The sequence below is a fragment of the Canis lupus genome, chromosome 3 (assembly GCF_003254725.2).
Source record: "Canis lupus dingo isolate Sandy chromosome 3, ASM325472v2, whole genome shotgun sequence".
NCBI classification, from domain to species: Eukaryota; Metazoa; Chordata; class Mammalia; order Carnivora; family Canidae; genus Canis; species Canis lupus.
In genome coordinates this window covers 69,834,350-69,856,180 of record NC_064245.1, presented here as the reverse complement: position 1 = coordinate 69,856,180, position 21,831 = coordinate 69,834,350, and the positions used below count along the sequence as shown (strand labels likewise).

At 45.6% G+C, this 21,831-nt stretch overlaps 1 protein-coding gene across 1 annotated transcript; it reads left to right on the top strand.

Annotated features, from left to right (window-relative positions):
- Positions 1-3: 3 nt before the first annotated feature.
- LYAR (Ly1 antibody reactive) lies at positions 4-18,927 on the top strand. The gene is made up of 9 exons (XM_025438057.3): positions 4-152; positions 5,509-5,687; positions 7,194-7,308; positions 11,489-11,596; positions 11,724-11,807; positions 14,698-15,103; positions 15,424-15,510; positions 18,052-18,137; positions 18,611-18,927. The coding sequence occupies exons 2-9, from the start codon at positions 5,566-5,568 to the stop codon at positions 18,743-18,745; spliced, it is 1,143 nt and encodes a 380-aa protein (XP_025293842.3). The 5' UTR covers positions 4-152; positions 5,509-5,565; the 3' UTR covers positions 18,746-18,927.
- The last annotated feature ends 2,904 nt before the right edge of the window (positions 18,928-21,831 follow it).

The following is a 21,831-nucleotide window of genomic DNA, read 5'->3' as shown; positions in this document are numbered from 1 at the left end:
CCGCCTCCGGCTTCCGGGGACGTCACTTCCGCCGGGACGGCGCAGGCGCGGGGGGGCGCCCGGAGGGAGGCGGCTGCGGCGCGGGACGGGCGGCTGCGTCTCCACGTGCTCCTCGCGGCGGGTTGAAACCGTTGGCGGGCGCCGGCGGAGAGGTGAGGGGCGGCGCCGCGGGAGGCTGGGGCTGGGCGGGCGGTGGGCTGGCGCCGGCGTTTCCACCGCTGGACCCCTCCTGGGGCTTTCCCCGCGGAAGGACGAGGCGGGCCGTCCCGTGGCCTTCGTCCCGCGGGCGGCGAAGAGCCTGGTCGGAGGCGGGACGGTCCTCGCGCAGGGTCCCCGCGGGGCTGGGCTGCGGCCGGCTGCGAGGCGGGCCAGCTCGCGCTCCCCGAGGCCTGGGGGGCTGCGTCCCTCCGGGGCGGCCTGGACCGACGGAGGGCGCCCCGGCCGCCGCCCGCGACTCAGGTCTGCCCCTAGCTCCGCGGGTGACCTGCGAGTTACTCCTCCTGTGCCGCCGTTTGTCGGTCTACGAAGGGGCGAACACAGAACCCGAGATCTGCTGCGAGGATTGCACGCGCGCAGACCTGTTGGCCACCCAGGACGGGGCTGCCTGCAGCACCTGCTTCCGGGGAGACTGGGGAACGGCGTGGGGGGTACTTGCACGGCTGACCTCCCTGCGGAGGGCTCCTTGGGACTCACCCAGCACCCCCAGGCCCAGAGCCTAGCACAGCGCGTCTGACCCGCGCTAGACTTGCACGGATACCGATACACCCAAGGGATGCTGGTGATGTAGTTCTGGGGAGGCGGGGGGACATGGCTCCACTGGCCCCGCCTCGGTGCGCCCATCTGTTGGGTGGACATAGATGTACCTGCCTCACAGGGTGAGTGCACATGGGGAGCCTCGTCACCCCGCAGGCTGAGGCCACATGGGAGGCAGTGTGTACTCCTCTGTCCTTCCCTTGCGCCATACCCTTCGTGTCTTGGAATTCCACCCCTGGAAGGGGCTCCTGGCACCTCGCTTCACAGATGGGAGGACCCGAAGCTAAGAGGGGACAGTGACTTGTTGGAGGTCGTGGGGCTCACTGGGAATTGCGCTGTGGTTGCCAGCCTGCCCCACCCCCCACCCCACAGGTGGGCTGTTTGAGGTTTAGGTCTGCGCCTACATGCCTGTGCGAGAATGTTTAAAGAATAGGGAGTGTAGTGTTTGCAGAAATAAACAATATAAAAATGTAAAGGCAGGAAGGTTTAAAAAGAACTCTAGAACCCAATTCTAGAACTAAATATGAGGCCCTTGTATCAGGTAACAGGGTGGTGGAGTGGGCAAATTAATAGGTCATAGGAAATACTTTCTACTGTTGGGTAAGGATGAATCTTTCCTATTTCTTATCTTCCACACAAAGCTCTTAAGATAGATTTTGGACCCATTTTATAGATGAACAGAATCTGGGAAGTTAGGATAGCTTGAGGTCATTTTTCATTGGTAGATGCTGGCTCCAGCTCAGATCTCTGGCCCTGAGTCAACAACATTCAACCGAACAGGGCCACCATCCTGGTAAGAGGACCCCTGAGGTGTCCCAAGTCCCTCATAAGTTCCCAGCCCCTTGTTATTGCTGCCTGCTCCCCTCAACTCAGACTCATTTTCTGACACCTGACCTCAGTTGTGACAAGGATGGTATCTCTGCTCGGTGTAAAATGGAAGGTCACTGTAGAGCCTTTGCTGTTTTTGCTTTTTTTTTTTTTTTTTTTTAATTTTTCTTTTGGGATGAGGGCCTCCGGCTTCTGCTCACTGAGTAGTGGCCAAGCAAACGGCCAAAAACATGACAAGTCAAGAGAGAGGAGCAGGGCAGGAGCTTGTCTCAGGCTACCTCTGCCACTCCCTATGTCTCCAGCCTAATCACTTAACCTCTCTGAGCCTCCACTATCTCTTACAGATGCTGGGGTGGTAATGTGATCATACCTGTTGTAGAGGTGTTGGGTGCAATTCTGACTATTAGTGAAGTGGCTTTATGGAGAGCTAGCGATCGTGTTCTGTAACTCATCATCTTTTTCTTGGCTTGTAGCATGTGCTGAGAAGATCATAAGGTGAACGGACAGTCAGAAGCTCACACAGGGACTGGCCTCCTTTGGGGAAGGCACCCAGGTGCATGTGGATCCCAGTGCACACTCGGCATTGACCAGAGGTCTGCCGAAATGAATCACAGTGACTTAACTGGAGTGAAAACTTGAGTATGCTTTTGACTAGTCCACGAACACTGCTTTCTCTTTTCATGGGTCCCCATCTCTAGATGGAAGAGCACACAGAATCTCTGTGGCTGGGCAACCCCCGTGGCTCAGCGGTTTAGCGCCACCTTCAGCCCAGGGTGTGATCCTGGAGTTCTGGGATGAGTCCCGTGTCGGGCTCCCTGCATGGGAGCCTGCTTCTCCCTCAGCCTGTGTCTCTGCCTCTCTCTCTCTCTCTCTCCATCTCTCATGAATAAATAAAATCTTTAAAAAAATCTCTGTGGCTATCCTGAGCCAGGAAAGGAAAAGGGGATCTTTATTTAGCCCAATGAAGCATGCCATCATGTCTTTACACGGTGGGCTAAAAGTTGAAATATGTAATATCTGAGCCCTGTGGATAGGGTATCATAACGTCTTAATGCAACTGGCTTTCAGCTTTCCAAATTGCCAAAAGTATAAATGTTACACATTTACCAAAAACATCCATTTGAAAGTTTAAGGTTCTTTCACATTTACTTAGTTTTGTGAGATTTGTGGAAGTTTAAATTTTTAAGGCAGTGCTTGCCCTCTTCCCTTAGAGGGACTGAATTTTCAGAAGGCATCTTTTTGTAAGTTTGTAACATTTACACTTCTGCAGTCTTAAGCCTGCTAAGACTTGGGCCACCTTGTCCAATGTGCAGTTAGGTGGTTCGGAGCTTGCTGTTCTTTGCACTCCACTCCCCTTACAGACAGACACACAAGTGTTTACTGCACACAGGAAAGGTGTTCAGATAAGAGGTGTAATCAAGGTGACTCTTGGCTAGTGCCGGGGTGTCTTTGGGGCTCTAAATAAGGGAGGGGTAAGCTCCTTACAGACCTTATCTCATTAACAAGCAGGTGGCCCCACTGTTCCTGATTCAGATCAAGTGTAGAAATGCATCCATGGCTCTAAGAACCTGAGGCTCTCAGAGACAGAGTTGTGACTTACTCCACAAGCTACCTATTCTGCTTAGAAAGAAAAAAAACACCAGATTTCTAAATATGAACATTTGCCACAAAAGACCAAATGAAAATCATTGAAGGGGTATTTTTCCAGTGGACATGTGACCAAATTCTAATCCTCTTCTGAATTGATGTTTACACCATGTAGGCTAATCCCCAGAGAGAGAACATGTTTTGCACAGATATTCCAAGCATCTTTTTTGTCAACATTACTGGCTTCTTTCAGTTGATACGTTTTGTTTCCAGCTGTCCTTCCCAGGCCTTTCATCCCTGACCTTCCATGACAGACTGAATCTCCCAGTTGGATCTCAAAGCTTGCCGAAACCTCCCCTCCTCTCATCCCCTCGATCGAGAAACAGAACGGACCTCTGCAATGAAAGTCAAAAAGCTCTAGGCCATAGCTTAAGTTTGAGGGGGTACTTTTCCTGGTCAGATTTCATAACAAAAGTGCTCTTAAAATTTCCAGCAGATAATTTGTCTTAACACAGCTGCTTGTACCTTGTGGTTATGATGGCCATCAATTTCTTGGTGACTAAATGATTTGCTCTAGTTTGTACACAAAAGTGCTCCCACAGACTACTGAATAACACGTCAGTTCTTGTCTGACCTTTGTTCTCTCCTTGTGAGGCAGGGCGGCCGATGATATCATTGCCTGCCATTGATTGAGCATCCATCTGTGCAGAATGCCAAGCTTGGGGGGAGCTGAGTCATAGTCCACGTGATAGCGACTTCCCAGGACTCGTGACTAGTTGACACCAGATGTGATAACCTTTATGATAACCAGATGAGAGATGGTCACAGTTGCCTCACATCCCAGAAGAATCACATTTGCTTCCCTCTAGATTGGGTGTTAGCGAGGCGGTAGCTGACCATATGCCCTCCCTTGCCAAGCTGATGGCAAGCTGTGGAGGGGAACACAGAGCCGTGGACCTGCTTTCGTATGTGGAATGTCAGGCAAGCTGACATCTGACAGTGCCCCACAGGGCAAGGGGCTTCCAAGAGTGATGGCTGGGCCTTTGTAAACCTGGGGTTGAGGCCAGGATGTACATTTCCATTCAAGGCTGAATGGAAGGGAACGGCCCTGAAAACTTCCTTATGTGTGACCTCTCTGGCAGTGACCCAGAATGTGGGAGTGGAGGAGAGAGAGTGATTTCGTCCATGGAAACTCTCTTGTGAACCCAACTGCTCATACGTGCTGAAGGATTTCTGTATAAATCAAAGTGCACCAGTTTATTTGACCCTTACCTTCGCCTTTATAAGGACGGAGAAGATGCTGGGTCAAACAGTTGTCAGTATTTTTGCTCTGAAACTTATTTCTAATGTAAAATGACAGTAATCTTTAAGGATGTGATTAAAAAATTCTGTAGCCATGGAAAGTTACTGTGACTTCCATAACACTTTCAGATGAATTTGTTTTGTTGAGCACAGTAGGGTCTCCATGAAATCGGTAAATGGCAGTTATGTATTTGCAACATATACTAAACCTTGGGGCAGTGCTTGGGACAGGTAGGTTTGTGAATGCCTTCCAGTAATTCAGCACCCAGCAGCTGGGACACCTTGATATATATAATTCCACTTCTTTATTGATCTGATGAGAAGCGACATGAAGGAGGCCCCTCCCCCACCTCCTCCTTGTCCACTAAGACCAAAGAACACATCCTTATATTTAACACCTGTGGCTATGTAGTCATGCCTGTGTGAATGTTTTTGTGCTTTGAGAAACGTTTAGACCTCTTGATTTTCTAAACCTTCCTAAACTCCCCACGCTTCCCTTACTATGTTGTTCTTATATTTGGGGATCTGAGGTAATTTGGCAGTTCACATCTAAGGGCAAGGGGGGTGCAAAGCAAGCTTCACCTTATTAGAAAAGGTGGACATTTTGCTTAATGCCCCTAAAACTTCTCCCCTAGAGCCAGCCTGGCAAATTTAAATCCTGGTTTTGCTACTGTGTGACCTTGGGCAAGTAACTTAATCTCTCTGTGTCTCCATTTGTCTTGCAAATTGTACACAATAGACCTCCCCTCACAGGGTTGCTGTGAGGATTAAATTTAATACCTGTAAAGCTTTTAGAATAGGCCCTGCACAAGGTAAACATCTGCTTAACAGATGTCTGCTATTATTTCTGTTAATTATAACTTTACTTACATGCTGGTAGAGTTTTATATAGATTGCTGATCAACTTTGATTCTGTTCTTTGTAGCTATTTTCATGTGAAATTCTGGTTGAAAAGTGTGCAGTATGATGGTTTATTGGGAATAGAAGTTTCAGATTACAATGATAATTATTTTTTCCTTTCTTTTAATTTTCTCTTAGGACAAGACTTCAAACCTATCTTGGATAGAGAATAGATACTTACCCATTTAGGTAAAAATGGTATTTTTTACATGCAATGCATGTGGTGAATCAGTGAAGAAAGTACAAGTGGAAAAGCATGTGGCTGTTTGCAGAAACTGTGAATGCCTGTCTTGCATTGACTGTGGTAAAGATTTCTGGTAAGTTCTACATAATTCATGTAGATCATATTAAAGGTCCAGACCAGTTTTAGAAGCCCTGGCCCCATGAAGGCTTAAAAAAAAAAAAAATAGAGGCAAATTTGAGGAAAGAAATTAAGAAAAAAAAAGTGCTTTACAGCCTATTTGCTTTCTAAGGACAATCCAAAGAGAAGACAAAGGGAAGGAGGATGGGGATGTCTGGAGCATGTAGCCTGTCAGTGGCACTCAGCGACACCTCCTTGCTGCCATTACCAGACCCTAAGAGGTAACCACCCAGAGTAAGGCTTTAGAGGAGCGTGGTGTGCTGGTCACACTGAAGAGCTGGACTTATAAACCAGAAAATGAGTTGACTTATTCACAGTAGCAGGGGACAGGGGGAGAGACTAGGTCCCCCTAGAAGTTCAGGGTGATGGTAAGAGTGAGCTCCTGGCCCCCAAGTGTGTCAGGTACTTCCACTGAGGGGTCTCTGGAAAGGTGAGGACTAAGGGCTGGGGGTGGGACCGGTCTTTGACATGCTTATCAATTCTTTCCTAAGGTGGGTCATTATTTGCAGATGGCTCACCGCAGTTTTAACACTCTGTCCCCTTCAGCTTCACACGGGTTAAGTGCAAAGGCAGCTTTTGGTGCATTTGCTTCAGTGTCCTCTGTGGTGTTTGGATGACATTTGCTAACAGTCCATTTTAATTTCATTCTAGAGCAGTGATTTTTTTTTTTTAAAGCAGTTTTGGCAACTGCTAAAGTCTTTGTTCATACCTAATCCTGGGAGGAAACCTGATCCATAAAACAGGTGAAAGTTGGGTTGTTTCTTATTGGGGGACTTTGCCCCCAACCTAGTCCCAGATATTTCCCAAGGATCTTGCAGTTTCAAAATGATCATGAGACAGAATTGAGTCTCCTTGTTTACCAAGACTCACAGATGTAGAACTTTTCAGTGATAAGATACCACCATTTTACTCCAGCTTTTAACTTACTCTACAACTAATTATTGATGGCCTACTATCTTACCAGAAAATCATACAGATATTGTTATTTAAGCTGAAGCCACCCCATTGCAGATAATTTTTTTTTCTTACATACTATATATAGTCACTTAAAAAAATACTGCCTGTCAATTGAGTTTAAGACATTTGTACATTAAAAATGGGTAGAGGGCAGTCCAGGTGGCTCAGTGCTTTAGCACCTGCCTTTGGCCCAGGGTGTGATCCTGGAGTCCTGGGATCGAGTACCACATCGGGCTCCCTGCATGGAGCCTGCTTCTCCCTCTGCCTCTCTCTCTTTGTCTCTCTGTCTTGCAAGAATAAATAAAATCTTTAAAAAAAAAAAAAAAAGGATGGAAAGTTTGATGGTGGTCTTTATATTGAATAATTTGGAAGAAGAAAAATGTGCCTGATGAGGTTATAAGCATAGTAAAACTGGAATGCAAAAGGTAGGGGCAGCCTGTGAGCATTGGATGGAGCCTCCAGTTGGAGAATCAGTCTGACGGTAGAACTTTCTTTCACTCTGAAGGGGTGATGACTACAAAAACCATGTGAAGTGCATCAGTGAAGAACAAAAGTATGGTGGCAAAGGTTATGAAGGTAAAACCCACAAAGGTGATGTTAAACAGCAGGCATGGATTCAGGTAAGGTCCTTCTGGTTCATCAGGTAGCTTCTTCTGATATCTTCTACTTTCTCTGGAAGCCTAAGAATATATGCATCATATGTGCAGATGAGATGCAGAAACATCATGTCTTGGAACAGACTGAAGTTAAACAACTAAATCATGACAGAGTTCTTTCTCTGTTTAATACAGTTGCAGTGTATTTTGTCTTTAATCCATAGGCTTTGCAGACTTGCAGAAACAATTTAGAATTCTCACGGTCTTTCCCTTGGCTACAAAACTGAATGGAAGCTTTCTAATACTTACCTGCTTTAAGTATAAGGAATTTTCTACTTAAAGTGGAAACATGCACAGTAAAAATGGCAAAAGCAGCAAAATCCTTAATTGACAGGTATACCTTCCAGAATGGTACTTACCACTTACTGAACGGATAGCAGAAGAAAGGATCAAAATAGAAGGTAGGAGATAAAAAAGACAAATGCCGTCTTTGTGGAAATTCTCTATTCTAGAAACCAAATAAATAATAGTTAACTCCCTTTGATGATAGGGGTTGAAAGTGAGTTTTCTGGTATTCACTAGCTTACGGAGTCAGCCAGCTCCTGGGAGGGAAAGTTCTTTATCCACAAAGGACTAATCTGCCCAGTGCAGATTGAGAAACTAATGAAACTTCTCCTAACTAAGATACATAGGCTAGTGGCATAAGCCTCACTATTGGGCTCATGCTATATGTTAATCCCCCTTGAAAAACAGATAATGTTCTATAGGCCTCAAGCTTGAGGTACTTGGGTGTATGAGTTCTGTCCTATGTTGAATGAAATTCTCTACAGGCAGGGTCAGCAAACCACAGTCCACCACAGCCATGCCCATTTGTTTACATATCTCCATTGTTACTTAGAGCTGCAAGGGTGATGAGTAGTTGGGGCAGAAGGTTTGCTACCCTCTGCTGTAAACTGTCAGGCCTTAGTAGCAGCATCTCTGTATTATAGACCAGAGTTCTCCTTCAGGTTCTGTCCTGGTCCCCCGGTCCACTAGCCAGCTGATTCCTCCCTAAACCCCTAGTTGACAAGTTACAGATGGAACAGACTAAATGTGATACACTGGGAGAATAAATCCAGCCTGCTGTGAACTCTCTGATGGAAGTGGATTCAGGGGTTTTGTGTTTTCTTTAAATTCTTAAGCTCTATAGTTTTAGAGACAAAATTTTGGAATCTTGTCAGTATTAATGAGTATCCTTCTAGATGTCTCTCTGCTTACCCACAGATGGATACTACGGTCAGGGAGAGATCGCCCGCTTGCTTGGGTCACAGTGTTTTCCTTCAAACTTTGTCATTAATGCCCTGTTCTCTTCTGACACCGTATGCCACTCTGGCAAGTGCCCAGCCCACTTGGCATCTTCCTTATCGATGTTTGTGTCATTGTCTAGATTTGTTCTGCCTGAGTGCCTAGAGAATCTTTGTTTCATCCTCCTCTTAGTATCCTGGACCCATTTTTTCCTGGTCTGTTTATATATAGCTTTCATTCTTTCCTAACACAGGGACATTGTCCGTTTGTTGTTACTTGTCCTTTTGTTGGCTTGTGAGTGACCATCTTTCTTATGTACTGTTCTTGTCCAAGCTATAATAATTGTCTTTTTCCTCTGCCTTCACTGAGATTGCCATCAGCATTTTCTCTAGGTCACTAATTTAATTTTCATCTTTGTTCTGTTCTTGCTATTTATTTATTAGATTTATTTATTAGATCTTAATGCTGCCTGTCGCCTTGGTCCTCAAGTAATTTCCTTGTCTGTAATATCATTTTTGTCTGATTCTTTTCATCAGTTTTGGGTTTTTTTCTTTATTTTCCCAATTTTTTTTTAAATTGTGGCAAATTATACATGACATAGAGTTTTATCATTTTAACCATTTTTAAGTACACAATTATGTACCTGCACATTGTGCAGCCATCACCACCATCCCATCTCCAGAACTTTTTCATCTTCCCAGACTGAAACTCTGTCCTGTCAAACACTACGTCTTCACATCTCCTCCCCCATCCCCTGGCACCCACCATTGTGCTGTCTCTAGGACTTTGACTATTCTAGGGATTTCATAGAAGTGGACTCACATAGTATTTGTTCTTTTTGTGACTAGCTTATTTCACTGAGCATGATGCCTTCCAGTTTCGTCCATGCTGCAGCGTGTGTCAGAATGTCCTTTCTTTTCAAAGTTGAGCAATATTCCATTGTATGGATGGACCATATTTTGTTTATATACCATATGCTGACAGTTACCTCAGTTGCTTCAGCCTTTGGCTATTGTGGATGATACTGCTGCGAACATGGGTCTACAAATACGTTTGAGTCCTTGCTTTCAGTTCTCTTTGGCATGTATCCAGAAGGAATAGCTGGATTTTTAAGTTTTTTGGGGAACCACCATACTGTTTTCCATAGTGGCTGCGCTATTTGACACTCCCACCAGCAGTGCACAAGGGTTCCGATTCCTCCACATACTCCCCAACACTTATTTTTCAGCTTTTTTGATAAAATGCCTATTTTATTTTATTATTTTTATCCTAAGGGGGTATAACAGAGTATTTTGCTGTGGTTTTGATTTGCATTTCCCTAACGATGATGATGATGAGTAGCTTCTCATGTGTTATTGGCTATTTGTAATATCTTCTTTGGAGAAATGTTTATTCCAGCCCTTTGCCCATATTTTAATTGGGTTGTTTTTTGTTTCTGAGTTTTAGGAGTTCTTTATATATATTTGGGATATGAATGCCTTATCAGATAAATCATTTGCAAATATTTTCTCCTATTCCCTGAACTGCCTCTTCACTCTGTTGACAATGTCTTTGATGTACAAAAATTAGAAAATTTTTATGTAGTTCAACTTAATTTTTGTTTTTGTGCTTTTTTTGGGATCACATACAAGAGATCATTGCCGAATCCATTGTCATGGCACTTTCTCCCTGTTTTCTCCTAAGTGTTCTATGGTTTTAGCTTTTAAGTTTGGGTCTTTGATCCATTTTAAGTTAATTTTTGTATACAGTTAGAGTTCAGCTTTATTCCTTTCCATGTAGATACCCATTTTTTCCAGTACTGTTTGTGTAAAGACTGGTCTTCCTCCACCGAATGGTCTTGTCACTCTTTTTGAAAATCATTTGCCCATATAGGCGAGGTTTATTTCTGGGCTCCCCATTGTACTGGTTGATACGTCCATCGTTATGCCAGTGCCATGCTTTTTTGATTACTCTAACTTTGCAGTGAGCTTTGAAATCAGAAAGCATGAGACTTCCTACTTAATTCTTCTTCAAGATTGTTATAGTTATTGTCCCTTCAGATACCATGTGAATTTTAGAATAGAGTTTTCTATTTCTGCAAAAAACCACAAATGTCAATTGGATTTTCATAGGGATTACATTTGAATCTGTACATCACTTTGGTTAGTATTGCCATCTTGTTATTAAGTCTTCCAACCCACAAACATGGATGTCTTTCCATTTATTTGTGTCTTTAAATTATTTCCAATAATGTTTACAGTTTTCTGTGTACACGTCTTTCCCCTCCTTAACAAGTATGTTTATTTTTAAGTATTTCATTCTTTTTGATGCTATTATAAATAGAATTGTTTTCTTAATTTCCTTCTTAGATTGTTAGTGTATAGAAATCTAGAACTTAATTTTCAAGTGTGGATTTGCATCCTATGACTGCTGAATTTATCAGTTCTAATGGCATTTTTTTGTGGAATCTTTAGAGTGTTGTACAAGTTAAGACAAAATCATTTATGAACAGAGATGATTTTACTTCTATTTTGGATGCCTTTATTTCCTTTTCTTGCCTAATTGCTCTGGCAAAGACTCCTAGTACACTGGTGAATTTGTAAGCATAGATGTTAATATAAAATCTAGCCTTGAGGGGTAGCCCGGATGGCACAGCGGTTTAGCACTGCCTTCGGCCCAGAGCCTGATCCTGCAGACCCGGGATCGAGCCCCACATCGGGCTCCCTGCATGGAGCCTGCTTCTCCCTCTGCCTGTGTCTCTGTCTCTCGCTCTCTCTCTTTTCTGTGTGTCTCATGAATAAATAAAATCTTTAAAAATAAATAAATAAATAAAATCTAGCCTTGAAATGAGAAACTTCTAGCCATGGGAAGGATGCTTAATTTGTCTTTCATGAAGCTCCTGTGCCACTTGTTTATTATTTTTGTTTCATCTTTTTTGTAGAAAATTAATGAATTAATAAAAAGACCCAATGTCAGCCCCAAAGTGAGGGAACTTTTAGAGCAAATTAGTGGTTTTGACAACGTTCCCAGGAAAAGGGCAAAATTTCAGGTATGTGTATTTGCTCTGCCTTCCCTGACTGGAGGGGATATGTGGCCCCTTGGTGACTGAGCTCGCATTTACCTGTACCTGTCAAAATGGAACAAGTGGGGTTTGTTTTTCTTTTTGTTCCTTATAGAACTGGATGAAGAACAGTTTAAAAGTCCATAATGAATCTGTTCTGGAGCAGGTGTGGAATATCTTTTCTGAAGCTTCCAGCAACGTAAGTCGGATCTAATTTTAGATTTGTAGTGTGGCAAAAGTGATTAGTAATAATGAAATGGGAATGTCTTATTTTTGGAGGTCAAGACAGCCTTCTTTTGCAGAGAGCCTCTTTGTGCCTTCATTTATGGGGAAGAATAAACTGAATGTACTGCAGAGAAGATTTCCTTATTGTGCAGAGAAAGGTATTTAATCCCAATGTTTGATAACAGTACCAGCTAACATGAGACAACTTGGGTTAGAAATCAGGCAGTGGGATATAATGGAAAGAACAGGGGCTCTGGGTGTCTGACAGACCTGGTTTGAATCCCTGCTGTGCTGTTGGCCAAATGTTTGATCTTGGGCACTTTATTTTACCTCTCTGAGCCTCAGTTTCCTTGTCTTAAAGAAAAGCGGGTAGTCCCATTCATGCATTTATTCAGTACTTGGTGAGCACCTGATCTGTGCCATGCCCTAAACAAAAAATGTAAAATATCACAGGTGGCGACGGTGCCATGAAGAGAAATAAACAGTTGAGGACATGGGAGTGACGAGGTGAGGTGTTCCTTTAGGTGAGGGGCACACAGAAGGCCCCGTATATGTTAAGGCTTTAAAGCAGCTGAAGCTATTAAAGCACCTCTTTCTGTGGGTGTTTTGTATAGTGGGTACCTGCTGAGCATCTGTCTCCTTCCCTCTGGGGAGTGAGAACCCCACTGACGTGATTCAGTCTGTCACCTGTCAGGTTTGATCTGAGAGACCCCTGGATGTGGATTACATGCAGAGTCTCGGTTTGATATCCTATGGCCACCTTATTGGTGATGCTGTTAATTTAAAATTTTTTCCCCATGTATTCCACCTGCACCTTGCTTATATCCCATTTGGAGACTTACATCATTAGTAGTTTTAAAAACGACAGTGGGATTTTCTGACTGTATTTTATTCTACTCATATTGCCAGGAGTTGACTGACATACACAGAATAGTTTGGGCAGCACATTGGGATAACCGTGACACTGTCCTGGCATCTGTCTCTTCCAGAACATACAGGTTGGGTCTTTGGCATCTTAGAACTAGTCACGTTGGTGCCACCCTTGCATGGGGCTGTGCTAATCTTCTCTGCATTATTCTAGTTGTAGTACGTGTGGTGCTGAAGTGAACGCTATAACCAGTCATTTAATTAGCATTTCTGTGGCACCTGCTTTTTAAAGGTTACTTCCATTATTTTAAGTGAGAATCAAAGATTTGGAATTACTTAGTACACTGCAGAGGTTTTTTTTAAAGTTTTTTTTATGATTTCCCTTTTGAAACTGTGAACATATTAAGAAGTAAATGAATAACCAGTATGTAGCTTATGATAAACTGAACTCTATAATTCTAAAACATGGCTTATTGCTGTTTGCCTCTGTCCTATGGACTTCACAGCACATCTCTGTGTGTGGCAAAAGCAAACGGCCCTGTGGCCCCCTCCGTTCATGCCTCTTGGTGTTTATCCAGCCAGCTAGAGGCCTTCTGTCCTCTTCTACTGGGCTGCTTTGTCTGCTCCATCACAGAGCGTGCCTGGTCCCTATGCAGGCAGCTGTCCTCAGGCCAAAGTCCTGCCATTGCAGAGCTACGTTCCAGTGTGGGACAGGCGACCACATGTGGGTCTGGGCCAGAACAGCAGGACAGGGCGTGGGAAGCACAAGGAAGAGATAGAAGGCAGGAGGAGGGATGGGAGGTGGGAGGGGCTCTGTTAGGAAAGAGGGTCAGCGGAGGTGTCACTGAAGAGAGAGTCTGTAATGAAGTAGAAAAAAGGTGGGAAAGGAGTTCATCCCCCTGTTACAGAGTGGCTGCCAGATGGGGCGACTGTCTTCTGGGTGCAGAGGGGAGGCACCAGCTAGAGACATGGTCGGGATTGGGTGGAAGGCAGGCTGAGGTCTGTGGCTCTCAGTGGGCATAACTGTGCCTGACTCTAAAATAGGAATGAAATTGCAGGCCAGGAGTGAGGCGACTTTGTCTCTTCTTTCCTCCTGAGTCTGGTTTCTGAGCTCATTCTCTGCCTGCCCCCATGTGCCTGGCCTGACTCACTTCTCTGAGCTGCTGGGGACACGGCAGCCAGTTAGTTTGCAGTCCCTCTCCTAGGGGCTGCACTCGCGGCCAGGGCTGAGCACTGAATGAGGCCAGAATCAAAGCCAGTCCTTTCTTCGGCTCAGTTGGGGGGCGGGGGGGGGGTGGAGTAGGAGCTCCCTCCTTGCGACCCAGTCTCCCAAAGGAAGACTGGAGGTGACTCGCTTGTCCCCTGGCTGGTAACCAATGAAGATGGGGCCGGGGCACAGGTCTTAGGTGCAGAAGTCCAGAGGTTGCCGCCGCCTCAGTCCACTCCTTACTGAGCATCACAAGCTGCTAATAAGCACATGACATTACTTCCCATTTTATTCGCACATTAGCTGTATAAGGTAAATATTACTACGTTCCATTTTATCGGTGAGGAAATCGGTTTGGAGCAGATAAATAACTTGCCCTGAGTCACCCGGCTAGTAATTCACAGAGTTGGTGCTTGAACCCAGGTCTGCAGATGCACACAAATCCTGTGGTTTCTGCCACACCTGAGTGCTCATCTTCTATCAGGAAGAAAGGCGAAGAGTGAGCCAGAATTGAAGGTCTAGCTTAAGTGACATAAGGATTCTTTACTTTTCCAGTAGAATGAAAATGTCTGTTAAACGCAGGGTGGAGTGTGGGCTGGGGGAAGTTTATTTTGCATTTGATATACTTACTGCTATGTTTTAGCTCTTGGCAGGGGGCTGGGGGTGGTCAGAGTTATAAAATGGTAAGTAGTAGACCTTTTTCTTGAACAGTTTGCTCAGTTGACACATGCAGTGATGTGAACAACGGTCTGGAGTATTTACGTGTCTCTCGGTTTTGCTTTGTAATAAGGAAGCAGTCAGTAAGGGTCAAGCCCAGCAGCCACTCGCCCAGGTGGCCAGCCTGCCCCGCGCAGAGCTCTCTGCCAAGGTTCTAGCCGTTGGAACAAATGACCCCACAGAAAAGCAAGCAGAGGTAAAGAAGAATAAAAGAGAAAGGAAGGAAGAAAGGCAGAAGAATAGAAAGAAGGAGAAGAAAGAACTAAAATTAGAAAACCACCAAGAGAATTCGAAAGGTCAGAAGCCTAAGAAGCGCAAAACAGGCCAGGAGGCCGGAGAGGAGGCCCCTGCCTCTGCAGGGAAGAAGAGCCAGAGCAAGGCGGGTGAGGCCAAGGGAGCCGCTGACAGAGCTGAGGAGGGAGACGCCGAGGAGTCCAGGAAAGCCCGGCCTGGGAAGAGAAAGCAGAAGCACTCGGAAGGTGTGTGTGGCTAGCGTATGCTCTGGGCTTTGTCAAGTATATTGTGAACCAGTGAGTTGGGGCCATGTAAAATCTGTTAGACCTCACGTTTGGACCATAAGGCAGACAGCATAAGCTTTGGGCTCAGGCTAGGCAAGTGCACCCCCTCTCCTCACCATGTGCTCCTATGACGCGGAGGAGGAGCCCATGGGGTGGGGTTGCTTGGGCAGTGGGCAAGATGACACGGGTGTTCGGGTCCTGGCCACGCATGCCTTTCATTGAATGGTAGCTGCTACCAGAAATGCTCATCTTTTTTTTTTTTAATCTTTTTACTTACCTAGATGACATAGAATCTAAGAAGAAAAAGGTAAAGTTCTCAGGACCTTCAGAGGGTGGAGAACCAGAGGACCACGAATCTCCTGCAAAAGGTATCACTGCCATTATTTGGAGAGGTCTGCCCTCTTGGGGTAGAGGGGAGATGACCCAGGGCCTACGTGCAGATCGGCCCCTCCAGATGAAGGGAAGACTGAGGGCAGACTCAGGGTGCAGCTCCCGAGGAACCAGGGAGCGCTCTGTGGGCCACCCTCCAACCTAGCTTTATGGGTGAAACTGTCTGGACTGGAAATACATGATCTTTGGAGCGGAAGATAAACCCTGTATGGCTTTCTGAGACTGTGTTCCCTTTCCCTTCTCCCTGCTTTCCTGCCTCTGCTCCTCTCACTCTCCTCTAAGTGCCTGCGACACTGAGCTGTTCCCTCCCACCACTGGCTCTTCCCTGCATCTCCTTGCTTGGAACTCTGTGGCCACCGGCTCCCTGAGCCAGGCTGTGTGCTTGTCAGAATCCAGTCCTTGGCCTTCATGGTTCTGCTAAATGCTGCCTCTTCCAGAGCTGCTCCCTGGGGTCCTGCTGATCAAGAAGAGACTGCAGGATTCAAATGGGAATCAGGGCTTTATTAATGCAGGGTCAGTAACTGCCTAAGCTGGGTTAGATATCTTAGCTTGGAACCCACCCACTCCGGACTTGGAATATGCGAGGCTTTTTAAAATTCATTTGTTGTTTTAAAGCAATGGTAGATTCACGTGCAGTTGGAAGAAATACTAGAGACCTAGCTATCCATATATTCTCTTCCTGGTTTCCTCCAGGAGTCCTACCCCATACAGCTAGGAATCTCCACCAGGGTGCCGACACTGATACTGGTCATGGACGACGTTTCTACTGCCACGGGGAGCCCCGCTGTGGGTCCTTGTGGAGCCATGCCCAGTTCTCCCCTGGCAATCACTAGTCTGTCACCATTTCTGTCATTTCATATTTGCAGAACGTTACCCAAGTGGCATCATTTAGTATGTGAATTTTTGAGATTAACTCTTTTCACTCAGCCTTATTCTCTGAAGATACATCCAGGTTGCTACAGGAATTGGTAATCCAGTCTTAATGTTCATTAAGGAACACCACATGGCATGGATGGGCCAGTTTGTTTGACCATTCATCTCTAGAAGGACACTTGTGGGTGGTTTCCAGTCTCTGGTTGCTATGAATAAAGCTGTGTCAGTATTTATGTACATGTTTTTGTGTGGAACACCCATCACTTTTTCTGGAAGAAACATCCAGGAGCACGTTGCTGTGTGGTGTGGTGACTGCATTGAGTTTTTAAAGAAACTGCTGGCATTTTCCTGGATGGCTGTAGTGTTCTGTATCGCCCCAGCAGCATGAGATGCACTCGGTTGGTTTTCCCACGTCCTGGTCAGGCTTTGGTGGTGGTGGTTTTTTTCTTTGTTGTTTTGTATGTTTGTTTGTTTGTTTTTTCCCATTCTGCTAAGTGTGTAGTAGTAGCTTGGGGTGACTTTAATTTATCTGTAATGATGATGAACATCTTTTCATGTACTTACTTGCCATCTGTGTATCTCTTTATTGAAACATGTGTTCCTGTCTTCTGCCCATTTTCAAATTGGGTTTTCTTTCTTACTGTTAAGATCTGAGAGTTCTTTACATATCCAGTCCTAAATACTAATCCTTTGTGGGATACATGATTTGTAAGGTTTTTTTTCCTTCAGTTTGTATTTTGTCTTTTTATTCTCTTTAGCAATTTTTGAAAAATTTTTTCCCTTTTTTTTCCGAGAGAGAGAGAAAACACACAAGTGGGGGAGGGGAGGGACAGAAGGAGAGAGACCTCCAAGCAGGCTCCACGCTCCCTGTAGAGCCTGACAAGGGGCTCGACCTCAAAACCCTGAGCCAAAATCAAGAATCAGACACGCAACCAACTGAGCCATCCAGGCACCCCATTAACAGAATCTTTTATGGAGCAAAGTTTTTAGTTTTGATGAAGCCTGATTTGTAATTTTACCTTTAACAGGTCACACTTTTAGTGCCAAATCTGAGAACTCTTGGCTTTAGCCCTAGATCCCAGAGAGTTTTTTTCCAATGATTTTTCTCCATGTTTTATAGTTTTGTATTTTACTCTTAAGTCCGTGATCCATTTTGAGTAGATTTTTATGTAAAGTACGAGATTTAGTACAGGGTTCGCTTTTTTGCCCAACAGTGTATGATTGTGCCAACATCATTTGTTGAGAAGACTTTCATCTCCTTGAATTGATTTGTACCTTTGTCAAAAATGAGCTTGGCATATTTGTGTGGTGCTATTCCAGGTTCTTAATTCTGTGTTATTGACCTGTGCATCTGTCCCTACTACAGTCTTGATCAGAAGTCTTGAAATTGAGTAACTTATTCTTCCTACTTTATTCTCATAGTGGTGATGGTACTTAGGATGCCTGCCTGACCCACTCCCTCCAAGAGCAAGTTCCTGGAAGGGGAGTCAGGCTTGCGATCTGACGGGTCAGGCACCTGCTACTCGGTAGTGTCAGGGCTGGTTCATTTCCTGGGTAGCAAAATAAATGTCACACAGAGGGTTTCCTTATCCCTCTGGTAGTGACACTAAAACCAAATGTTTTACATATTATTCTTTATATTGTAGGTAAATTCAACTGGAAGGGAACTATTAAAGCAGTTCTGAAACAGGCCCCAGACAATGAACTAGCAATCAAAAAGCTGAGGAAAAAGGTATGGTGCACAAACCCTGGTATAGAAGCTGGAGAGAGTCCCTTCTTTATTGTACAGTTTTTGGTTTTTTTCTTTAATTTCTTATCTATTACACATTTGTATCCTGGTGATTTTCAAGCTGCTCACTAGCCCCTCAGGGCTGATGGGAGGGAATTGGGTGGGATCCCATCATAGTTCCTTAGCCAGAACAGTATTCTGTTATATGTGAAAATTACTGTTCTCGATGTTTTGCTCTTTTGCTTATACCAAAGCAATGGTTTCTTCGGATTTTGCTTTTAATTTTGTGTCACTGTGTGACACACATGCAGCAGGTGTTCCTGTATGTACAGCTGCCTGGATTTCCACAAGCAGAACACACCTGTGTGATCAACACCTGGGCTTCTTTCATTTTTTACTGTTGGCCTACTTCTGGGTACTTTTAGGTAGATTTTCAGGAAAAATCACCCATTTGATTTTTGCTTCTCTTTGTGAAGGTCTTGGCGCAGTATTACGCAGTCACGAATGAACATCACAGATCGGAAGAGGAGCTCCTGACAATCTTTAACAAGAAAATCAGCAAGAACCCCACCTTTAAGTTACTAAAGGACAAAGTCAAGCTTTTGAAATGAGCATTTTTATATTTGAAAATTTAATCCATCCTGTTGATTTCTTTCACTACTGTTTATAAAATATGTAATGACGTGTAACAACTCCCAATTTTGCTTTCCAAAGCTGTATTTTTAAGTTAAAGAAAAAGTCTATTTTTGGTAGAACTTTTATGAGAAAATATATTCTTATCCAAAATTCTAAATCTGTGGTGGTGAAAATTATTGTACTTTAAAGAATACTTTTATTGTGGAAAACTTTTAAAAATGTGAGGAGTCCAAAAAAAATGCCTCCTTTGCTCAGACTAAAAAGTATTTAAGTGCATCACTTCTACACAGTTTTAATGAGAGGTTTTTGTGGGTTGTGTCATTCAAATATGTGAGTTATGGTCAGGACAGTCCTGTTTTTAACGATCGGTGCCTCTCTGGAAGGCCCACTCTTGAGAGATTTCTCCGTAAGGGTCTGGCCCATCCTCAACCATGGCCCTGCCCCTCTTCAGCCTGAGACACTGGGGGTATGGCCCGTAACCACGTTTGGGAAATCACCCAGGTGAGACGGAGCCTGTGACTTAGCTGTATTGCTGTGACAGAATTCCGACTGGACCGAAATGCTCTCAGAAATAGTGTTCTGAGTCCTAGTGTGATGTGCTGGAGGAGAGCTGTGCTGTACCACTTGTTGATGTTTGAGTAGGCTTTGCCCACAAGAGCCCTTAAGAGCTGGTAACATTTGTTATTAATCCCTCGTTACAGGTGAGAGCAAGTGTGAGAGGGGGATTAACAGGAGTGGGGGCAAAAAGGCAGACAGAGCCCGAGGAGCCAGCTTGTCTCCCAGACTCAGCCCCTGAGCTCAACAGGGGATGTGCCGCTGTGATGATGGGATTCAGGGGCACTGTGTTGGGATGAAGGCTTTGGAATTGGTCCTGGAGTCTGGTCCTGGCTTGGTCCTTTAATAGTGAAAAAACCTCACTTTTTTCATCTGAACAATGGGGACACTGCAGGTTCCTCTTGGTCTGTGAGTGAATGAACTGATGCATGTAGAGTGCACAGCATGGTGCCTCAAACCCAGCTGTCACTACTGTACATTTATCAGTAACAATTTTTGAGCCATGAGAAGCTTTAGACATTCTGAAAAGCAAAGGGTAAAGTGAGGCTTGACCCGGACCACATACCTTGTTAGGGACAGAGCAGAGCCCAGCTGCAACTCCTCTGAGTCCAGTACAGGATGCTTTCCTGCTTCCCTGTCCTCCCTGGGCATGGTCAGGGGTGTAAACCTACTCCCCCCAGTCACACGTTCAAGTGCAAGCTCCATAGCATTTTGTGGTCGAGAGCTGTGCCGGGTTTTATTTTCTGAAAAGATTTATTTAATTTTTTAGAGAGGGAGCATGTGAGCAAGGGGTGGAAAGGGAGAAGGGGGGAGGGGCAGAGGGAGGGAGAGAATCTGCAGCAGACTCTCCGCTGAGGAAGGAGCCCACTGAGCGGCTGCATCTCATGATTCTGAGATCATGACCCCAGCCAAAACCGAGAGTCGGACGCTTAACTGAGCCACCCAGGGGCCCCTTTACTGGGATGCATTTAAGGCAAATTTGGGCAAATGTAGCAAAATGGACTACAACATAGACTTCTACCATGACAGAGTCCTTGTTTCTGTCATCCTGTTAACCAAGTTCTCAGGTTAGAACTCGCTGGCAGCACAGGGCAGACGCGGGGCTGACTGCTGCTCAGGAATGCCAGCAGAGTGCCGGTGGCTGGGGCTGAGGGATGGAGGGGGTGGCCCCTCCTTCCCCTCAAGCTCCATGGGGGTGAGGAAGCAGGGCCAGCTCTGCTGGTTCTGATGGTCCGTGTCAGAGAGGGGTCTTCACCGGTGCAGTTGGTGGTAAGGCCTCCCCCAGCGTGCAGTCGCGCCCATGGGTCTGCCTGTGAGCATGATCCACAGACCATCCCCAGTCCCTGCACAGAGACCACGCCTGCCTGACTTGGACTCCAGCACAACACTGGAGCCCTGGGGAATTTAGTGACCCTCTAATGATTTGTATCTGGCTTTACAGCTTCACTGTGTCCATGTTGAGTGTAAGACCGAACTCTACCATATTCTGCCTATTTCCATGCTGGTCTGCTGGGTGTGGCCCTTGGGCGTCCCTAAACCCACCAGGGATGCATTCTGACACTGCGGTTTTCATATGGGACACCTTTCTGGCACTGCCTGGCACTTGTCAGCTGTGTGCACTGCCGTTTCCCATGGTGCTGCTGAGAAGCAGGATTTGGGAGGAGATGGGCTCTTCCCAATGTCTTGTGTGCATTCATTTTTTTTCTCCTCACAAACATGTTTGGACCTGAATCCTCCAGGAGCCCCGGGGCTCTTGTCATTGAAACCGAGAGAAGCCATAAGGACTAAGGAGGTAATTCTAGAGTGCCCTGCCCTGGGCCAGGCTCCACGTGGTCTTTAGGGAAGGGGAGGCAAACAGCCTTGAGGCAAGCTCAGGAGCATGTCATGGAGGTGTATTGGCTGTACTGGTCTACTGGATGTGGGCCTGGGGTAGAGGTAGAGGGTGTTGGGTCATTAAGAGCCCCCTGAATTGATTATTGAAAGGTGCTTCTCACCTACTTTCTATATTAGGTCATCTTTCTCCTCCTCCTGCCACTGCACCCACTGTCACCTCCAGACCTCCACCCCCACCCAATGTTGGAGACAGCACAAGGTGATATGCTATCAGTGGGGCTCTGCGTGCCAGAGTGGAACCAACGATGAATCCAACTTTGTGTCCTACTAGCTGAGGGCCCCTCCTGGGCTGGTTATGTAGCCTTCCCGAATCTTGGGGGTTTTGTCTGCCCTGACTCCTGGGGTAGACAGAATGGAATTAAAATGCTGCACACAGGTGTCTGGGTATATAGCAGACGTCTGCAAATATTTCCCCTTCAAGCACACGAAGTATGCCCAGGTGGCAGGTTCACCCCTGCTTGTCTGAGGCTCTGGCTTCGGCCACAGTCCCCACCCTCCAGGCACCTGGCTTTGCCCAGTACACAGTGTTCTCCAAGTGACTGGACCACAGCAGGAAGAGCCCAGGTGGCTGGTACCAGGCAGTGTGGCACTGGTAAAATGAGGAGATCCAGAT